At 39.2% G+C, this 19768-nt stretch overlaps 1 protein-coding gene and 1 long non-coding RNA gene across 22 annotated transcripts in view; one reads left to right on the top strand and one right to left on the bottom strand.

Moving 5' to 3' along the window:
* The window catches only part of SIPA1L1 (signal induced proliferation associated 1 like 1), a 210785-nt gene that overhangs the window by 67769 nt on the left and 123248 nt on the right, over positions 1 to 19768 (bottom strand). For all 20 annotated transcript variants that reach the window (XM_066998661.1, XM_066998656.1, XM_066998672.1 and 17 more), the window contains one exon: positions 1465 to 3285. In XM_066998661.1, the coding sequence (XP_066854762.1) occupies positions 1465 to 2962 (1498 nt within the window). In that variant the 5' untranslated portion in view covers positions 2963 to 3285. The remainder of the gene's footprint in view (positions 1 to 1464; positions 3286 to 19768) is intronic.
* On the top strand, positions 474 to 11057 carry LOC106042459 (uncharacterized). Of its 2 annotated transcripts, XR_010832074.1 has the most exons (4): positions 474 to 739; positions 858 to 1109; positions 9947 to 10026; positions 10743 to 11057. It is a non-coding gene; the product is annotated as an uncharacterized lncRNA (long non-coding RNA). The 2 variants fall into 2 exon arrangements; XR_007163734.2 differs by having other exon boundaries at positions 474 to 1109.

Below are 19768 nucleotides of genomic sequence, written 5' to 3'. Positions count from 1 at the left end.
TAATTACTGCTAGAAAGAAATTGAGATATAATGGTGACTGCCATCGTACTAGCGTGAGGGTGTGGTTTCCCCGTGGGATAAGCCAAACTAACACACTGCTGCTGCCTAAGGGCTGTAACCCCACTCGCACCTCCTTCCTGTTACACTGCTCGCTCTCGCTGCTTACCTGGTGCTGACTTCTGATTGCAAGGAAAGCTGATTTGGCTCACTAGAACTGGAGAAAAATAATCAAGCAATACACAATTTTTTGGCAAGATTTCTGCTTGGTTAATAAACTTAACTGCCTTATTGGGTTGGCAGAAAAGGAGAAAACTGGTACAATGGGGGAGGAAATAAAGTCTTTCCCCCTCTCAGTGCTGAAATGCTGTTCAGTCAAGTCAGCTGGAACACACAAGGGCACCCTTAGTTGCCGACTCCAGAACTCACCAGGGTGACAAGGAATCAAATTGTTCCAAGCAGGGGCAGATGGGATGGTAATCACAGGCAAATCTCTCTAATCTTGGGCTCTTCCCTCCAAACATACCTCCTCCTATGTTGTGCACCTGGCTTATAACGAAGCGACATTTTTCCTAAATGTTTTCTCTCCAAAGGATGTGAACCAGCACTGTGCAAACATTCAGCAAAGGCTCTCTCAGCCCTAAAACACTGCAGAAAGAAGAGACTACAGGACATGTGACAAGAGCTACTCAGCCAAGGGACAACGCCAGAAAGAAGAGACAGGAGATGATCATACTCCGAGGCAAGGGAAAAAGGGGAGATGAGATTATTAGCTGTAATCCACAGTTAACGAGCTGAAGTTTCTCTGGGCTGACCATCTACTTATTTTAACCAGGCATCCCTGTTGCTTTAATCTGCAGGAAACAAGCTCTGCTGAGCTGCTTTCACTAAGCAGATGAAACCCAATCCTGGACACTGGTACCTGAGGGACAGGCATTTGTCACGTCACTCACTGAACCAGCTCTGTCCATCAGAAGACACAATTAACGAGGCAGCAAAGCAGAACTCTTTTTCAAATTCATGGGAATTTGCTCTGCAAGTGGTTTTGATCTTTTTCAGGAGCAAAACAAACAGATGGCAAGATCTGCAACTCACAGTGCCAGAACCATTTGGTGAGGGGTGTATCTAGATCATGTTTGGGTTTTGCTCATTTCTATAGAACAAAAACTTTCCTGCATATGTCCAACAGAAATGATATTCCCTGGTTTCAATAGAATGATGCAACCAGATAGTGGTATTCTGTATTTTCAGATACATAAATTTGATTAGACATAGCGTGTACAGATTAAAGGAGCAAATTGATAAAATACACCATATTTAAGCAGTGATGATTAAAAAATATCCTTTATGCAAGTATTACTCTTATACATCAGCTGAACTTAATATGTTGGTTAACACTACATTGTCATTAACATCAGTTTAAACATCATCATTAACACAACACAAGGAGAACCATAATTTACTCACCTTTCTGATAGAAGAATTTTCGATAATAATATGCACCAAGGTCTACGTGTTCAACAATGTATCTTTTCACTCTGTCTAGATGTAAAATCAGATTCTCCTTGGGAACTTCTAGAACTGCTACTCCAGCATTCGTGCAATGAGAACTCAGAGTTGACTCAAACGAGGCACTTTCACATCCACTGAAGGAACCTGAATTAGATTTGGAAAGGCTGATCTTCCTTTCCCCTTCCCCACCAATCTCATTACGAAAATAAGGACAACTCATCACAAGTTCATTGCTTTTATCATCCCCCTGGTCCATATTGAGACTTCCTTTTGAATTCAGGTCTTCAGTGCTGCCCATTGGAGAATTGAAACTCGCAGAATGGGACAAGGGTCCAGAGACGAGTGATGCTACAGCAGCAGCAGATGCTCCTGTTGTTGTGTTCCTTCTTTTAATAACATTATGCCTGTTGATTGCTGCTTCATTTAAATCAAATAAAATACTCTGTACATCATAATGAGCAAAGCACTTTGGACAAGTCCAAGGCTTGACACTATCTTCCGACCTGTTATCTTCAAGATCTGAAGACTTCCCAAGCTCCCCTTCACCTTTGGCATTACGCAGCTTACGAAAAATGGATGAATCTCCTGTCTCTGATTTTGAGCGTCTCTTGAGTGGTTTCTCTCTTTCCTTAAAGAGTCTCAGGTTCTCCCTTTGAGTAATAGGACCATCTATCACATCTAGAGAGAAACCTGAACCCTTGCTTCCACTGGCAATCAGGAGTTCACTGAGCTTAGTTGTGCCTGGGCTTCTCTGATCAGACTTTTCATCTTTATAGCCCTTTAGTAAGTCAAAAAAGCTTTCCCCTGAAGTTCCCTGCTTATCTATTGAAGATGTGCTGCCATACTCCCTGTGCAGAGATGGTCCGGATTTAAAAGTGGGTGAAATACATTCATCAAAACTATCTACATCAAGCTCACTTATGGTAATGTCACTGTTGCTGCGCTGTCTTATTCTGCGAAGAGCTTTCCTTGGGGAACTGGGATAGCCATCAGGTGTAAGAAACCTGGAGTCTAGATTCTCAGATTGTCTGGTCTTGCTTTTAAGCGTGTTCTGGATGCTCTTTAACATGACAGAATCACTAGCATTCAGGTTAACAGAGCTTCCCTGACTCCCAGGACTGCTTTTAGAAGACATGCTGTCAAGACAACTTGCTGTTTCAATATCTTGACTAGATCTGCTTGTTTCCTTGATGTTCTCCTTCCTTGGGGGCCAATCGGCAATCCTTGCCCTGACCCCCATTTTAGGGACTCCAGGAGTAGAGGTAATATGATGGGAACTTTCATTGCGAGGAGGTCCAACTGGAGCCATGACTGCAGATCCTAAGCTGCCATTCTGTGACCTAAAGCGCCTCATGTAAAAGTCATCCGAGTGGACTTTTGAGGTGCCATCTGTTCCAACTGACACTCCAGTGGCAACAGCCCTTTCGGTCTGGGACCGCTTCAAGCTGGTCATGATCTTGTAGTATGTTCAACTTTAGTAAGTTCCAAAAGAAAATACAGTCATTTCTGCTTTTTAAATGCACAGTTCTCTTTTGGAAAATAGTCTCCAAAATATAAAATGGTTGCATGAGATCTTAACCACGGACATTTAAGGACACAGTTGAATGCAAAGTGTCTAGAAAATGCAGATATTCAGTAGGTTTCGAAAAGCAGTGACTTCCTTTAACTTTTGCATCTTAAGAAATAGCCATGCTCCAATACATTCGAATTGTTTCAACATCCCTTGTGCTCCAAAACATCAGAGTGGTAACCCAATCGTTTATGCTTCTTTTAAGCCTAGAACAGAGCAAAAGGGAGATAAAAGAATTAATCATTTTATATATAACTTTTTTCATAACTGAAGCTATCAGAGTAATTATTAAACAGAATTAAGCCTTCTAACAGACATGTTTAATTCTCATTGATCGTCATCTCAAAAATACAGACTTGTGTTATACGGTGGTAAAAAGTTACCTAGATATTCCTGGTTTGCCTTCTGAAGCAAACAAAAAAAAAAACACAAATACAAACTTTTCCTTATGAACTGATTAGTGATATTTTAGTTGGGTTAGGAGAGAGTTGTACAAAGCCAAGGAGAGAGCTAATTTCCTCAGCTGAAGAACACATACAGCATCCATTTCCTGTAGAATCTATAGGTGAGCCAGATGAGGAATCCAGAATCCTTTGAGTTTATACACAAAATTACCATTTGCAAGTCATACATCCTTGGCTGCAGTTAGGTAGTAACAAAGCCTATTCAACTTTTTCATTAATGTAAATAACTATGATATGCTAACAAAGAACAGGAAGGAAGCTAATTACCAAGATTAGAAAGTGACAATAGAAAGAATGGCTGTCAACATTTATTCTGCATTTTGCACAGCCTTATTTGCAGATTATCTGGATAGTCCAGAAAGCATGTATTCTCTGCCCAGATTTCACAATGTATATAATGACTAAAGCTAAATAGAAACACATACTTTTAAATAACTTGATATGAAAAGCTTCTTTTATTTCCCCAGCTAACAAAATAGTGTTTGCCACAGATCCCATATAATCAATCCAGCTTCACAAGGCTGTTGAAGTTAAATGCTTTCCCATACCTCATCTGTACAAAAGTGATTACAAAGCATTATACTATCCTTTGAGAAGCTAAAAATAGAAAATAGAAAATCCACAAATATGCCCTTGCCAGTAGAAGACAACAGCATGATATTGTCAAGATAAAATCTTGCATCGCTGTGCACATCCTTTAACACAAGGAAGTTAATAATTTTCAAAGGCTAAACCAATTTCACAAAATGTGGCCTTTCAATATTTGCCAAACGTGTAGAGATGCTGCTGAACCAGCAGCGCATTGACAGTATGGTATTGTCTACAAATCAAGGCTTGCTGATGTTTCTACGGAAACTACTGTTTTCTGCAGTCTCTTCTCAAAACTACTGTACTGTGCTCCACAGCAATGAAAATATCAAGCCAGGGCACTTTCTGCCTCCAAAGGCAGCATGTTTTAACTTCACTTGCCATAAACTGCACTGCTTTGAAATAGCAGCTGCTATTTATATAAAGCTGAACACATAAGGAATACTTAAAATGCAAGCTGACTGCATCACACATAAGAACAGTGCAAGTGATCTGTGGTATTATTGTGTTTGTACAGCCATTTACATAAATGCAGTTACTCTCCTTGTAATCCTGCAATGACTGATGAAACAACAGTTTTTTCTTCTACCCAAATAATTTGAATAACTTTAGAAAGGCTGCCTATCCATGTAGCCATTGCAACACTACTGAATTTTAAACTACAGCAATTTTAAACTTCTTCCAAATTTCAAACACTATTCAGCCTCAGAAGTAATCAAGCTGATGAAACTTCATGCACAAATCAGATCAAGGACAAAAAAATGCAAACACTGCACACCTGCACATAACCCAGGGCTCTGCCTACACTATAGCAAATAATGTTTATGCAATAAGCTCTATGAAAAGGGAACACTGTGTAGTCCTTCCTAAAGGGCCGCATAGACTTGCCTGTACAGGGAGAACAGAAGGAAACTAGAATGAAAACATAGGACAGGAAAAAGACAGGCTACGAGAAAAAGTGAAGGAAGAACCAAACTGAGGGCAGAACACAGAACAGGCAAAAACTGTCAGCCATCACACGCTCCTCTCCATTGCCTGTGATGAAATGATTTCTGCCCCCACCATTCCTCTTCAATCACCGATGGCTGTGAAAGCAAGGTATACATCTCCCCTCCAATCCTGGTCCTCACAGAAACTGATAACCTACCACCGGTACAAGTTTCTCATTAACTCAAGAGCAGAAATTCATGCAATAGCTCTAAAAATTCCCGAGCTTGGTGTTAACCAAGAAACATCAAAAATGCTACTAGCTTTGGTGTTCCTCCCAACCTGATTTTTATTTCTTTAAAAACTTCAGGGACAACTATTCTAAATAATTAAGGAAGTATTTATATATATATATGTGTGTATATATATATAAATACATGTGTTCTGTGAAACTTATTCTTGACCTGTTGCATATATGTTGCAGTCACTAATTACACGACCACACAGTGCATTTTCCAGTGGAAATACTTCCTCTATTCCGGACTCAGCATTCAAGCTGCCTTCTCTGGGAGCAGCAACTTCATTTCATAGAATCACAGAATGGTTTGGGTTGGAAGAGACCTTAAAGATCAACTAATTCCAACCCCCTGCCATGGGCAGGGACACCTCCCACCAGACCAGGTTGCTCCAAGTCCCATCCAGCCTGGTCTTGAATGCTTCCAGGGATGGGGCATCCACAGCTTCTTTGGACAACCTGCTCCAGTGCCTCAGCACCCTCTGAGTAAAGAGCTACTTCCTTACATCTAATGTAAACCTACCCCGTTCCAGTTTAAAGCCATTACTCCTTGTCCTAACTGTCCTACTTCATCTGCTATAGCAGCTGGAATACAGGTGCATAATAAATGATTAAGGTCAGTTAGTTAATAGCACACATTGAAGAACTGAATTCCACCTGTATCTATTTTGATACGAATTAAATTATCTAAATCAAGTTTTTTTGGAGACTAACTACCTGCCTCGTTGTCTCCCTAGATCATCTTGTTACTGGTGTCTAATTTGAGACCTAACAGTGTGACCTAGAAGGTTTGATTAGCCCCAACCAAAACAAAGTGAGACAACTGTATTTAACATCAATGACTCAAAAAGTGTAGGTCTTAGATACACCGCACAACAGATTAAATGGAAATGAAGAATGATACACCGCACAACAGATTAAATGGAAATGAAGAATAATGGCAATCTGTACTTTGCCATTTTCTCATATTCACTACTGGCAAAACAGAACAGCATCAAAGATCGTATGAATCATGTTTGACTTAAATGACCACTAGTTACCAGTAGCTAGATGATATTATGCACTAGAAAACTTGCAGGAAGTTAAACAGTAGAAGTGCTAACAAAATACATGGTCTATTAAAATTCGTTACAGCTGCAAGATAGGCAGTATGATATCTACTTCTACAGACCACAGCCATAATTGTGAAAAGTAACAATTCCTATTCTCTTACTATTGAAGATGAAAAAATTATAATTCAAGGTAGAGCTATGAATATCTACTCACACAGGCTATGGTAAGGGCAAGCTAACATAACCATGAAAATATACGTGCCTCTACAATTCATCTGAACTTATAGTGAGGGAGCCAACAAAATACTGAGATGATCAGCTAAATATTAAAAGACAAATGAAAACCATATGCAAAAAATACATAAAGAGGTACAGTAAAATTTATTACTGATTATATAAATTAAGAAAAACACTTATGAGAACAACCCTGGAAAACCAATAATCTGCTTAACAGATTGCATTTATTAAAGCAGGCCAAGGATCTGTTCAAAATGGATCTCAAATCCTTAGGACAAAATATAGTCAGCACTTTTAAGGAAAAATAGAGTATTTTACATCTATTTTCAACTCCCAATGAGCTGCAAAGAAATATGTTTTCATTCTTTCCCTTTCTGTTTACACCTCTTTTGTTATTTTGTTCCCTTCTCCAAAACTGAGGTTCTAGCTGTACAACAGCAGCCCATTCTGATCAACTTAAGAGTTTGGAGATGAATCCCAAGGCAGTTTTTCAATCCTACATCATTTTTAAAAGGCAGGTAATCAAGAGATCCTGGTTTGCTTTTCTTCATGACTGAAATTAGTGACCAGGAAAATGAAGATGACATACCAGGCAAGATTTCATTCAAAGGCCTCTGAATTACGAAGAAACAGATATAAGCACTTCATTAAGAAGAAAGTGAAATTAGCCTAGGATAGTAAAAACACAAACATACATAAATACAGCACTCTAATCAGTATCTTGGATTCAGGCAACAAAATACAATAATCCAAAACGTACTTGCTAAAACGAATAGAAAAACGGAGATCAAGCCTGATGCATCAATTCAGAGACCTTCTACCATGGTATTTCCTAGATTTAATTTATGTGGGACCAAGGTCTTTTTCCTTACAAAGAAAGTAGTGACTTTACCCACAACCAAGCCTTACTTGAAGCAATCTCATAGTAACTCTGGTACCTGCTGGGACTTTAGATCATTGGATCACGGATGCTAATGACTGTAATACTCTGACGCTGACAGAGATTGATTTGCGGGCACCCAGTTACTTATGATTCGTAATGTTCCAGAGGAAAGACTTCATATTTCACCATCAGCCCTCATTAAGATGTGTCATTTTATAATTAAAAATTTGGAAATGAGGGCATCAGTTTTCAGCCCCTAGAAAAGTCTCGCTTTTGCCAAGGCTCCACCACCTCTCTCAACGTACACACACACACACACACCCCATCAAAATAGTAAAATATAATGGATGATGGTAAATGCAGCACTGTCAGGATTATTCTAAAATATTGAAAACTGTAGGATGTAGAGCCCAGAATAGCATTTTGCAGCAACCAGCTTTGGAAAATGTAAATGAAATCATCTCTATTCCACCAGGTTTACTGAAATTTAGCCAGCCTAGGAAACTCAGTGCAACACAGATGAGTTACTGGCAGTAACCCTTGTTAACGTCTACTGGGAAAAGAACTGGCATAGCCATAAAAGATTAAAAGTAGCAGCTCCTTTGAAATCAGAAAAAATAACTGAGAACAGTGAGAAGTATTTTATATACGAAAGCTTTATCTATTTGCGTCACAAATTCTTACCTGAATTATAACACAGATCAAATCCTAGGAGGAAAATATTCATTTATCAGCCAATTAAGTTATTATATGTACAAAATAACATCTAATTTCATAAAATGAATTTCTCAGAGGAGAAAAACTCAATTTAATCTTTAAAAACATTTGGCTTTATGTGGTTGGCTATAATTAACCTGATCCTTTTCTTCTCAGAATTACCTTCATCATTATAACTAAAGCAAAGTTAAAAGGTTCATCTTTCAGAGGCTGTTTTTACTAACTGAAAGGCTATTTGAAGAAAAGCATTTGGTACTTTATTAGCTTACCAGTTTTATTTTTGTTACACTGGGAGAAGCTGTTGATTTTGTGTTAACTGAATTTGTGACAATTGTCAGATTTGCTCAGAATGATAAGTCCTTCTAGCTTTTCATTCCCCTCCAAAACAAGGTAACCTCCCCCCAGCCCTGCATTTATGTTATCTATAAAATTTGCCACTGATCTACATGCAAACAAATCTATATTTCTGCCCTTTTCTCTGAACGTCCCATTGTTCCGTGACCCTAGGAAGAACACCTCTGTTCTCAGGAGATTGAGTGCCATCTGTTGCCATATAAAGAAGGATCACCTGCACTGAACTGCCGAGCTTCCTGATCTGCCGAGCTTCAGCAGTGCTTTATTCTTAACCCCGTTCTCCACTGAAGTAGTTCACGCTAAAATACATGAATTTACACAAGGTTACATTGATTTTAAGATGTAACAGTAATTCATCTGAAATTACTGAGCATGCCCTACTGCCAGTTTCTGCAGCCTTACAGGATGCCTTCTTCAGGCAAACGCAAGCTTTCTCTGCCACGCTGTGAAACAGCTGGAGGACATGCTGTGCCGAGGCTGAGCTAAAAATGCTGTGACACTCAGTAGAGTTTGCTAGCTCAGATTTCAGGCCATACAAACCATGGTCACAAACCACTGGTCAGCCCAGAGCACACAGAGCCAGCTTGCCTCTCTGCAGGAGACGAGGAAGCTGCTCTCAATAATCACACTCACTTTCAGTCAGTGGTAAAGTGCTCATGACATAACAGGATGGTAAATGAGACATAACAAAAGCTATCAAACTGAGACAAGCATAGGAATGCAGGATAGTAAACCCATACCTGCACATTTCAGCCCATTTTGCTCAGTTACGATCTCCCACCCATTCTTCCATGATTCTCCATGTAAACACCAGAATATCTCTAGCCAGAATTGTGTCCTCTGTTTTCATTTTGTAATCATTTATCAAGAGGATATCACAAAACTCAAGAATACAAATAACTGTTACTTAAGCACGCCCTTCAAAACATCCTTTTCATTGAGACCGAAAGAGAGAGAAAACACACACGGCATGCAGTCATTCTTCTTGCAACACTCGTGTTCCATTTCGGTACCAGTGTCGCTCACGTAGTTAAGTAAATGCAGAATCTCTTTACTAGATACTAATTTACGAGAGCTGAAAAAATAGATGCTGACAAGTCTTACTGTATTCTATTCCTGGAATGAGATAGTTAACAGCAACAGTTTATTTTTGACACCATTGCTTGCTCTCTAGGAAACAACTCTAAACCATAGCCAAAACACGATAGCAAAATATTCTAGCTCCCACATACCAACCTCTTAAGAAAGAGAATTTTTAGCGATGATAAAGGAGGGTTCCACTAACACCCCCAATCCTCCCCCACACTTTCTTTTTTAAATAGATGTTTCTCTTCTGTGTTTCTCTTTCAGCTTCTTGATGTTGGATGTATTGCATCCTTTGATAGTGGTTCCAAAGGAAAGACAAAGCAAAGAAAAAAACCCACTCTCTGGTGTGTGGACTCGTGTAAAAGTTACTTATCTGTAAAGTACTCAGGTTAATGACTAACTTGCAGTACTGCAAGAGTGTGACCTACGAGTAGTCACAGACCAAAACCAGCAAAACCAGAAAGAACAAGAACCAAACCCCAAAAGGAAAGGGGCTGATACTTGCATCAGTGCTGCATTTCGTAAGGCCGGTTCACTGTAATAGCTCCACATTACGGTAAGCACTGCGGATGCACTTCCCTGAGGTTTGCATCCTTGCTCATACAGACCCACTACAGAAGCAGCAATGACTCTCTCCTCCTCCAGCCCAGCCGCAAGTTTGTTTCCGGCATAACTTCATTACCAAAATAAAGCTGCAGCTTAGCCTGTGGTCTCTGAGCTGCACCACTGGCTGCATTCCTGCGGGGCAACCTTGGCTTGCTAGCGCTGGAAGCCAGCCGCCCCTGCACAACAACCCTGAGACATCCCACAGGCATCAGAGCTGAGTAAAAGACCTCAGCTGGGAATAAGGGGAAAGATGCTGCTAACCTACTGCCTCAAAGCTTCCCAGCAGCTCTGAGCATAACCCTTACAGCTGTATTTTTCTATGGCAGGTGCTAGACTGAGTCTATCACTAACTTAGTATAGCATTTAAATATATATATATATATATGTATAATTTCACTAGTGTTTACAGTTTTTTATTTTTCCTCACCACTGTTTTATTCCTTTATCACTGCAGTTGCTTCTCCCCAAACCCACAATTTGGCAACCGAACCTCGGGGAACTGTTCTGCTGTCTTCATGAGAAGTTGTCAAGCTCCCAAATCTCCATGGACTGCTCTTTCTCTTCAGGTTGATTGATTTTAGTCATGTTTTTAAGGGAGAAACAAAAGCAACTTTTCAGAAGTGAAAGTTTTCAGAAGTGAAAGTAAGTTTTACCTCAAATTAACAGGCCTTATTTCCAACAACCTCCCTAATAAGCATCTCGAGAGCATTTCATACTCAGACACATTCCTGAACATCTTCCTGGATTTTTGCTCCTGATTTCGAGGTGCTGCTGCAGAACCCAGAAGCAGAGGATTTAATCCTGGGCCCCCTGCTACCCCCTGCCAGTGCAGCAGGAGGAGGAAGCAGAGCAATTCAAAAACAAGAATGTAAAAGGCAGGAGTGAGACGTGTTGAGATCAGGGCAAGAGAAGGTTATGGGAGTGAAATAAAATTGGATGCCATCTATTTAATATCACCATCTCATTTCCTGACTCATTCAGGGCTACATTCAACCCCACTGAAGGCTTTGGTTTGGGGGCAGAGGGGCAGAAGGAGAAGGGGGGGCTGTCCTCCATTCCCAGCCGAGGATCCCAAACGCAGTTACGTGGGCAGGGACCTCCAGAGGCTTTCTGCTCTAATTCCCTGTGTGAAGGGAGGGCCAACCTCAAAATTTGTCACAGTTGCTCAGAGCTTGTTTCAGTAAAGTTTTGGTTTAAAGTTTTTTAAAGTTTGGTTTTAAGCTTTTTTTTTTTTTTTTTTTTTTTTTTTAAGTATTTTCAGTGATGAACTGCCGTGTCTTTTGGACACATTTATTATAATTTATCCATTCTTGTAGATTTTGTAGAATTTACAAGAAATCCCTGATGTTATGTCCATAATCAAAGAAAATTCCCTTTATTGCACAAATTTAGTACCTTAAAAATTGTTTTTACCCTGACTTATAAATTTAGTTGCAACATTTAAATTTTATCAATGAAATAAGTGTAGCAGAGTCATTTTTTGCTCTAAGCATGTTACAATGCAGGCAAGTTACCCTTCTAGATCACATGAGCCTAGCAAGCATGCTTCAGTTTCTGATCAAAGAAATGTCAAAAAAAAAAAAGCACTGTAAGTTTCTCACAAACCAAAACCTGAATCACTTTCTCCAGCTATGCTAGAAGTTAAATCTACTATCAAGTATTCCACTGTTCACATACTAAATTCACAGTAGTGTTTAATGATCTTATTTATTTACATTTCTATAAAACAACCGGCTTTGAGACTGTAACAAAAGAGCAGGAACTCCCAGTGGTTTACTTACTCCTGCATTAGAGACAGGTGACTCCTGGCTGCACATCCAGGCTGCCACGCTGGCTGACAACCTGTTGCCCTTGCACTCTGCAGCTTCCTCAAGACACAACAGGTTGGCTCCTGCATCTGGCCGCCGTGTCCAAACACATTCATCCACATGGGGCTGGCAGCCTCTCAGCTCAAAATTAAAGACCTTTCCACACCAGAAATAAACCTGCTTTCTTCTTTCTGCCACCTGCCTCCATGCTTTTTTCAAGGCTCTGATTTAACTGGCCTACTTTGAAGCCTTAAAAACTGCAACTGCAAGCTCGATAACAGGTACTTCCACATCTGGAGTAGTTCATAATATGCAACTTCGGAATAATTCCCAAATTTTACCTATCATTTATATAGCTCATATGAAGGAAATGTCTCCAAATCCTTATACCCACATATAATACTTCTTTTTGTACAAAAATGCTTCAACGCTAGTTTGTAAATGTTCTTATTTTTAAGAGCAATTTTGTTAGCCACTAGTTGTTGCTGTTTTTTTTAACGATAAGATAGAAAAATGACATCTCTTACGACAAGCACATCACCTTACCTCAAAGAAGCTCCCCTTTTCTTAGCTAATTCTTTCTATATCGAACACTGTTGATACGATTTTCACTCTCTTCCCACACAGCAATAAGGCCATGAATAATAGAGGGAAAAGATAGAGGGAAAAGCAACTTACTCAAAAGGAAAAAGGCTTCTATGACCCATGCTTGTTCTACCTAGGTGGGAAGAACAGAGGGACTTCTTCCTTCCCCAAAACTACCTCGTCACCACACTTTCCTCTTTTCTGCCAATACAAATTCCAAAGCATTCTTTCCCAATGATCCTCCCACATCAGGACTTGTGTGTTTGAACAGTGTCCTATCCCACATGTACATCTCCCGTCACCCCTCATGCTCTCTCTCTGGTATCACTGGTGATTCTTTAACTCTATTCAAACCACCTGCCTAGATTTTGCTCTCCCACCTGCACACCCCTAGGTTCCCACGTAAAGTGTTCCACCACTCCTCATCCCTAGCATGCCCCAAGTGGACGTGATTCTCCCAGAGTCCACACCTCCCCTTCACGCACTGTCTCGGTGCTCCAAAGCCAGCTGCTGGCACTCCAGCCACCCCCCTGCAGTCCTTCCTTCTGCACCTACAGACCTCTCACCATGCAGCATAAAACAAATGCCTCCAGCTTTTACTTCAGACCTCGCTCACCAAAAGCTACTCAAAAGACAACTGAGCATCTCACTGAACAAAAGATCATTTTTTCAAGCTTCTAAGTAACTCGTGTTCAATAAATTTGCTTCCTTAACTAGTGGTCTGAAAATACAATGTATACTATTACTTGAGTCTATTACAGTTCCTGCACATTAGAAAAAACAATAGAAAGCCATTAGCAGTTACACAGATAAAACAAAGCACCACATGTGCAAAATGAACAACAAACTCAAGCTATTATTAAAATGCAGTATTTTGAAAGCAGATGACAAAAAAGACTTTTTTGTTTTTAATCAATATAAGTGGTATGCTTTTATAATAACACAAAGTATTTTGCTTTAAAAACTCATTTTACATTTGTGTGTAGGTATATATTCTATGTACATGTTTGTGTATATATATGTGTGTATATTTACACACAAGCTGTTAATGCTCTCTCTCAAAAGCAAGTTTGAGAATACTATATACAGAAGTATATAACATAAGCAACCACTGTAGTTAATCCTGATGTCACAAACAATTATTACTGCAACTACTAAAGGTTTACTTCCTTAATGAATCCACTATCACTATCGTTACAAGAAAAGCACACAAATTTGAAGTAAACACCACTGAATTGCTACTGTTACAGAACCTAATAACCTCGGATGGACATTACATGGAAATGTATTAGGTGTTAATATTATTCAAATTTTGGTCAAGTGAAAACAGCTCAGAAATACCAATACCAAAAAATGATAGTCCAAGCTACAAGGTAATACAAGGGTTACAGAGTGGTAGACAGACCTTTTTTTTTTTTTTTTTTTTTTTTTTTACAGTTCACATGTTCCAGCAGATACATAAGCATGTAATCCTCAATAATCCTTGCAAGAAGAACAGCTTCTTTTTTAAGAGGTTGCCACATATGGCCAAGTGTGCAACACTGAGAAAGGAAGTCAATTAAAACTCTGTAGGAAGATACAGACTGCAAGAACTTTACGATGTTTTGGAAAGGATTTTTTCTTGTTTGGACAACTAGAAAATCATATCATAGATCATCATATTCTTATTTAGATACTGAACTTGGAAGAAAAATAAACCTTACTAAGCAACAGATTTTACATGAAAGCAAGAATAGTTTCCACCAGCTTTTCGCTTTCTCATGTTTTCTGTTCTTTCCATTCTTCTCTTAGACCTTCAGCTTCATACTTTGCCTGCAATCATTTACTGCATTGACGTGCAATCCTATTTACAAGCCATCCTCTCTTGTCCTTTCACTGGAACACTGCATCAGGCTGCCAAATTAGTTAGGTATTAATTTGCAAAGGACTCTAAATCACTACCACTAGCAATACCTAACCCAGTATTTTACTGCTGCTGCTGGATTACAGCGTGCTTTTTTTTTTTTTGGTAAGATTTCCTTATTTGGGGTGGAGTATGCTGGAGAAAGTGAACATTGCACGCAGTCTTCTTTCTGAAACCATGTTTTGTGTTTTTTGAAGATGGCATAACATTCTTCTACCAACAACTACATTGTTCATGAAGATTCATGAAGAAGGCATGGCAACCGATTCAGAAAGTCGCTGCTTCATCTTCGACTGGTGCTTGTGGCAAACCCTCTCAGTCCTCCAATGCAACGGCTACTCCTAAAGCAACAAGCCTGTGATCTTTGTTCAAGGAGTACATGTATTTATTCGCCACGTTTGGTTCCATTCAGAACAAACCACAGGGATCACCCCACAGACCAAAAAGGAAAATAATCTCAGGCTACAATTTGATATACATGCTGTACATATCTAAACTTATGAGGTACCATAAATCCACCAGAAAAAAAGCATTTAGGCTTCTTTTATATAAGATAAACAAGCATGACATCAAAGATCCCTGGGGATAATTCAGTTTCTATGTATTTTCTCAAAAATAGCAAAGAGCTTTTTGTCCTTTGACAACCACATGTACTGCACATTTATTTTCCAAAATACCATCTTTTGGCTAGAGAGGAATAAACAACTCAACCTCTAAACAGGACTAACTAGATTTTATTGTTAATTTTCTTGTGAATGTTTCCAACATCCTTTAAAATTGTAATTTAAATAATATTTTAAACAAACATACACCAAATTGGGGGTTATGCAAATCTATTGACAAAACATGGATGGGATCTGCAAACAACTAGAATGAATTTCTGAGCACTAGGGACCTGGTAGTCAAGTTGAATGTGCTACATATATTAATGGTATCAACCTAAAAACTGAATGTGATGATTGAAACTTTTGATGTAAACTGCAAAAGACAGATGGATAAAGCAGTCAATAGCTCTAAAAAGCTATCAGGGAACAGAGTACAACCATACAAGCCCTGAACTTTGCTAAATGAATGCATATTCCAACTGCACTCTTTTCACATGTGGGAACATCCACAGGAACACGAGACAAGTATAAGAGTGGTTATATGTATTGAATTATTATTCTACATCAAAAATATTTCAAGTCCTAATAAGGGTGAAAAAATGCAAAAAGGAAAAAATGTTTCAAAATATACAGTTACTCAGCAGAAATCTGCATGCTGCATGACAGCAACATTTATGGTTTAGAAAATAATAAAGCTAGATAAAAATGTTTTAGTTGATTCATTTCTTGTGAGCACTGCGCTAGGAGTGGGCGTTCAGGTTGGGTTTCAGAAGACTTAAATAGAGTAAGAACTCCTTACATAAGGCAAACTGAAAAAGGGTTTTCCATTAATTAGAAATACTCCACTGCATAGATATCTCCACAGTGACCAACAGGTAGATGCCAGCCTTCCATTTGTTCCCATAGGTACGTTACCCTGTCTGCAGCTTTTATTATATAGGTGCCTGTCAGGACGACTGACAACTGGCAAGTAGGCAGCACTTGATTTTCTACAGTACCTACATGAATCATCTGCTGGAGTTACCACGTCATCTACAGTTACCACCCGTAACTACAAAGGGAAAATATTCCTAGCTGGCCATACACAGTAACTGCTAAAGGGCGAGTGTGAGAGTTCGTGCAGAAGCCGTTGTGTAAAGCTACCTAAATCAAACTGCAATATCAGGGAGAAGCAGCATAAGCAATTCTGGTCACGAAGCCAGACAGCCAAGCTGGCAAAGCAGGCTACAAACTGAAAAGAGCAAGCAAGGTGGCACTGACACCTAAAAAACACACTTTGCAATTTAAATAAGAATCAGTCTATTACAAGTGCACATATGCCAACAGTACTGGCACTTCACCCAGACATCTTTAAACATAAAAGGCAAATTTGAAGTGGATGGTTGGCAGCTGCTAGTTATCTTGAGGCATAAGCAAGCTTGTGTCTGTTTGACCAGCCCACCTGTGCACGCAGATACACCTGGGGTTTCATACTAGGTTTCTTTTACAAACTGCCATTTCAGCTCAAGACCAGCGCATTTTTTATTTAGGAGCTTTGTCTCTGTAGCCCCGCTAAACTGGGCTACGGTCTCTGACAGAAACAAGAAAAATCTCCCTACCACTTTCTAACTGAAACCCGAACACAGTCCAGCATGTCATCTTGAGTTTTCTTGCATTAAAACCCTTGCAAGTACCACGCAAAAGCCTTTGGTGTTATGCGATTTTTTCCAGCTATGGTCAGTAAAAGGAAGTACCTACATCTGCTGCTAGTTTACATGCATGCAAAACATTTTATAAAATGAAAACAGATTTGAAATCATTCAGATTCCAATACTAAACCTTCAAAAGCAAATTACCTACTGAAAGTACTTGTGTGGGTGTATTCCTGTTTCACTGCATCAACAGCCTTAATCAGCCTCGCGTACTATTTCTGATTATGGTTCATTATATAAAATCACGCTGATAACAGTTTAGTAGGAGTGTTTCTTAACCCCTTCCGAAAAATGGAAATAGAAGTATTGCGCTAGCTTTTACCCTCGAGGTACACACGTAGGAGGTGACTTCCACCAGCACGCGTGACTTTGCAAAAGGCTCCGCAGTCAATTTTAAGCCACAGGCATCGGCTTGAACCATGCATCAACACAAAGGCTGTGGCTCATCCCTACGCTGACGGTGCTACACTGCAGCTCACAGCTCCTTGCAGAGCCTCCATGGAAAGACAACTTTGAAGGCTCACACATCTCCTCCACCAGCACCTGGCTGACCTGAGTCCCGCTGCACTAGCTGGAAATGTTCTTGATCCAAAGGCCTTGCTAGGATTCCCAGGCCTTTGAAGCCAAGTACGTCTTCTTCAATTCACATGGCCCTGCTTTCTTAAAAATCCACACTTATGTCAGGTATTTATGTGTTTTTGTATCACTATGAAACTGAAATTTTATCAACACCACACATCATCCGTTAAGCAAATCAGTATCTGAAAATTACTTGATAATGTCAGCAGTTGTGTAGCATCACAGGTAATTTCTTAGTAGAATTTCTGCTAGGAAAGCCATTGTACCATAATCTGCTTGATTTCACCCTTTAAAAATGGTTTTACATCTCCTTACATCAAGCACGCTTTGCTTCGTGCATCAATGTTGAAATCAGCTCATCTGTCTGCAGGGGAACACGGCTGCGAACAGTTTCTCCTGGTGACAATCTTTAAGAAAAATGCATGTCTATCATAACAATTTTAGTAGCTGACTCAGTACATCATGTGATGTTAGCACTGTTAAGTGTCCATCAAAAAGCAAAATTTTCCCTTGGTTAAGACAGCAGCAGGGTAGAGCTTGTTTTGACAAGCATCCTTTGGCAAAACTTACCCCCAACACAGGGGGTTTTTGAACACAGACAAACGCAGGAGAGTCCCACATAAATCAGTGCTTTGCAAGAGCAGAGATGAGGAGAACACCGGCAGACTCCCGCAATTCTGTTTCTGCACACTTTTAAGAACTCTCTTCTGTTACTGCTATTTCATTAATGAGCCACAGAGCGTCAAGCTACAGCCTTTGAATCTAATCAGAAACATGAAAATGCCTCTCATGGCATGAGACCAAATAAATTTCTGAATTTCCACAGGCGTGGTGAAAAGGAAGATTTCCAAGACACAGAACCCAAGCAGACAGGGAAATCAGAACTCTTAAAGCATAATTTATCCTGTCAGTGAAGGAAATCCTCTTCAATACCTACAGAAGTTTAAGTCTCTGGGATTTTATACAAAGATACCAGTGCAACTACTTTGATTTATGCGTACATATGTGTTTGTTTTTTTTTCTCCTTGGGGAGAGAGGGATGGAAATCAGGCCCTGTCAGTTCCTTTTGGGTAGCAACCCTCACTCAACTTCCTCTAATCCTCAAGCCTACCATGAACACAGCAATGAGATGATAGCAGTTGTATCTATTTGGAGAAGGTCATGTGCAGCAAAAAAAGCTGTAACGTCTTTAAAAAAAAAAAGCATTGCTAGCTCTACTTTTTTTTTAAACATTGTCTTTCATCCTAACCATCCAGTCATCCTTTACCAAATTCAGTGAGGCAAAAAATTGATTTCTGAGTAGTGAGAGATGGCTCAAAAAAAAAAAATGGTTTTAAAACTGCCTGGTGAGCACAGATTTCTAGGATCACAGAAGTCCTTCAAAACACAAATACAACTAAATTATTTGTTTTCTTACAAGCAAAGCTATTACAGAAATTCTTGCTCACCTGTGCTTTAATACAGCCTTGCCAGAAGTGCAATGGAGGCTGAGCTTTTACTCTAGTTGTGAGTTACAAACAGTTTACCTATGAGTGACGAATAAAGAATCTCTCAGACTGAGCACATTGCTGATACTTGAGAAGTTCGTTACCTCAGAAGAGGAAGCAGAGTCAAATTTAATATTTTTTCCTTAATACAAGAAAAAATACAATTACTGGAAGGCAGAAATTCTGCTGTTGTTTTGCTCTTAGTTTGAGTCTTTAGAATTTGTGTATAATTGTTCTGTTTTGCATATGTATGTCTATTCCTTGTAAACTGTTGCTGTAAAGAATACTTTGAGAATTCTTTCAGCCAGACAAAATGTTTCTGATTAATGTTGCATCTTTAATAAAGATTAAAAACTGTTCTGGACAACTCACCCTACTGTATATGGTTCATAGGCCAACAACTGGAAGTCACCTCTTCTTACTGGCTAATAGGAATGAATAGTAGTTTAAAAAGAATTTACAGTCCTAAGACAATTCAACTGCTAATAATTTTTTTTATTATTATATACTGTGAAGATCAGATTGATCAAGAAAGCAACCGAAAGTATTATAATTTCAGAACGTAATACACAGTATAGAATTTCTCACAAGACGTTTATATTGTCCACTATGTTCTCAACAAGCTTGATATTTTTATTCTAGTCAAAAATTGTTGCAAGTCTGTTATGTGACCACTGATGTAAACATCAGAAAAATAAATACAATAATTCATTTTGTAAAAATTAGTAGACCAAAATATAAGGAGAGAAGTCCCACTCTGCAGAACTATTACAATTCTTTAAAGGAATCATCCAGTATGAGACATCCATTTAATATGATTTT

This window comes from Anser cygnoides, chromosome 5, assembly GCF_040182565.1.
Source record: "Anser cygnoides isolate HZ-2024a breed goose chromosome 5, Taihu_goose_T2T_genome, whole genome shotgun sequence".
In the NCBI taxonomy this organism is placed as follows: Eukaryota; Metazoa; Chordata; class Aves; order Anseriformes; family Anatidae; genus Anser; species Anser cygnoides.
Note: the sequence above shows the minus strand (reverse complement) of the source record. Positions and strands in the feature narration are given on the sequence as shown.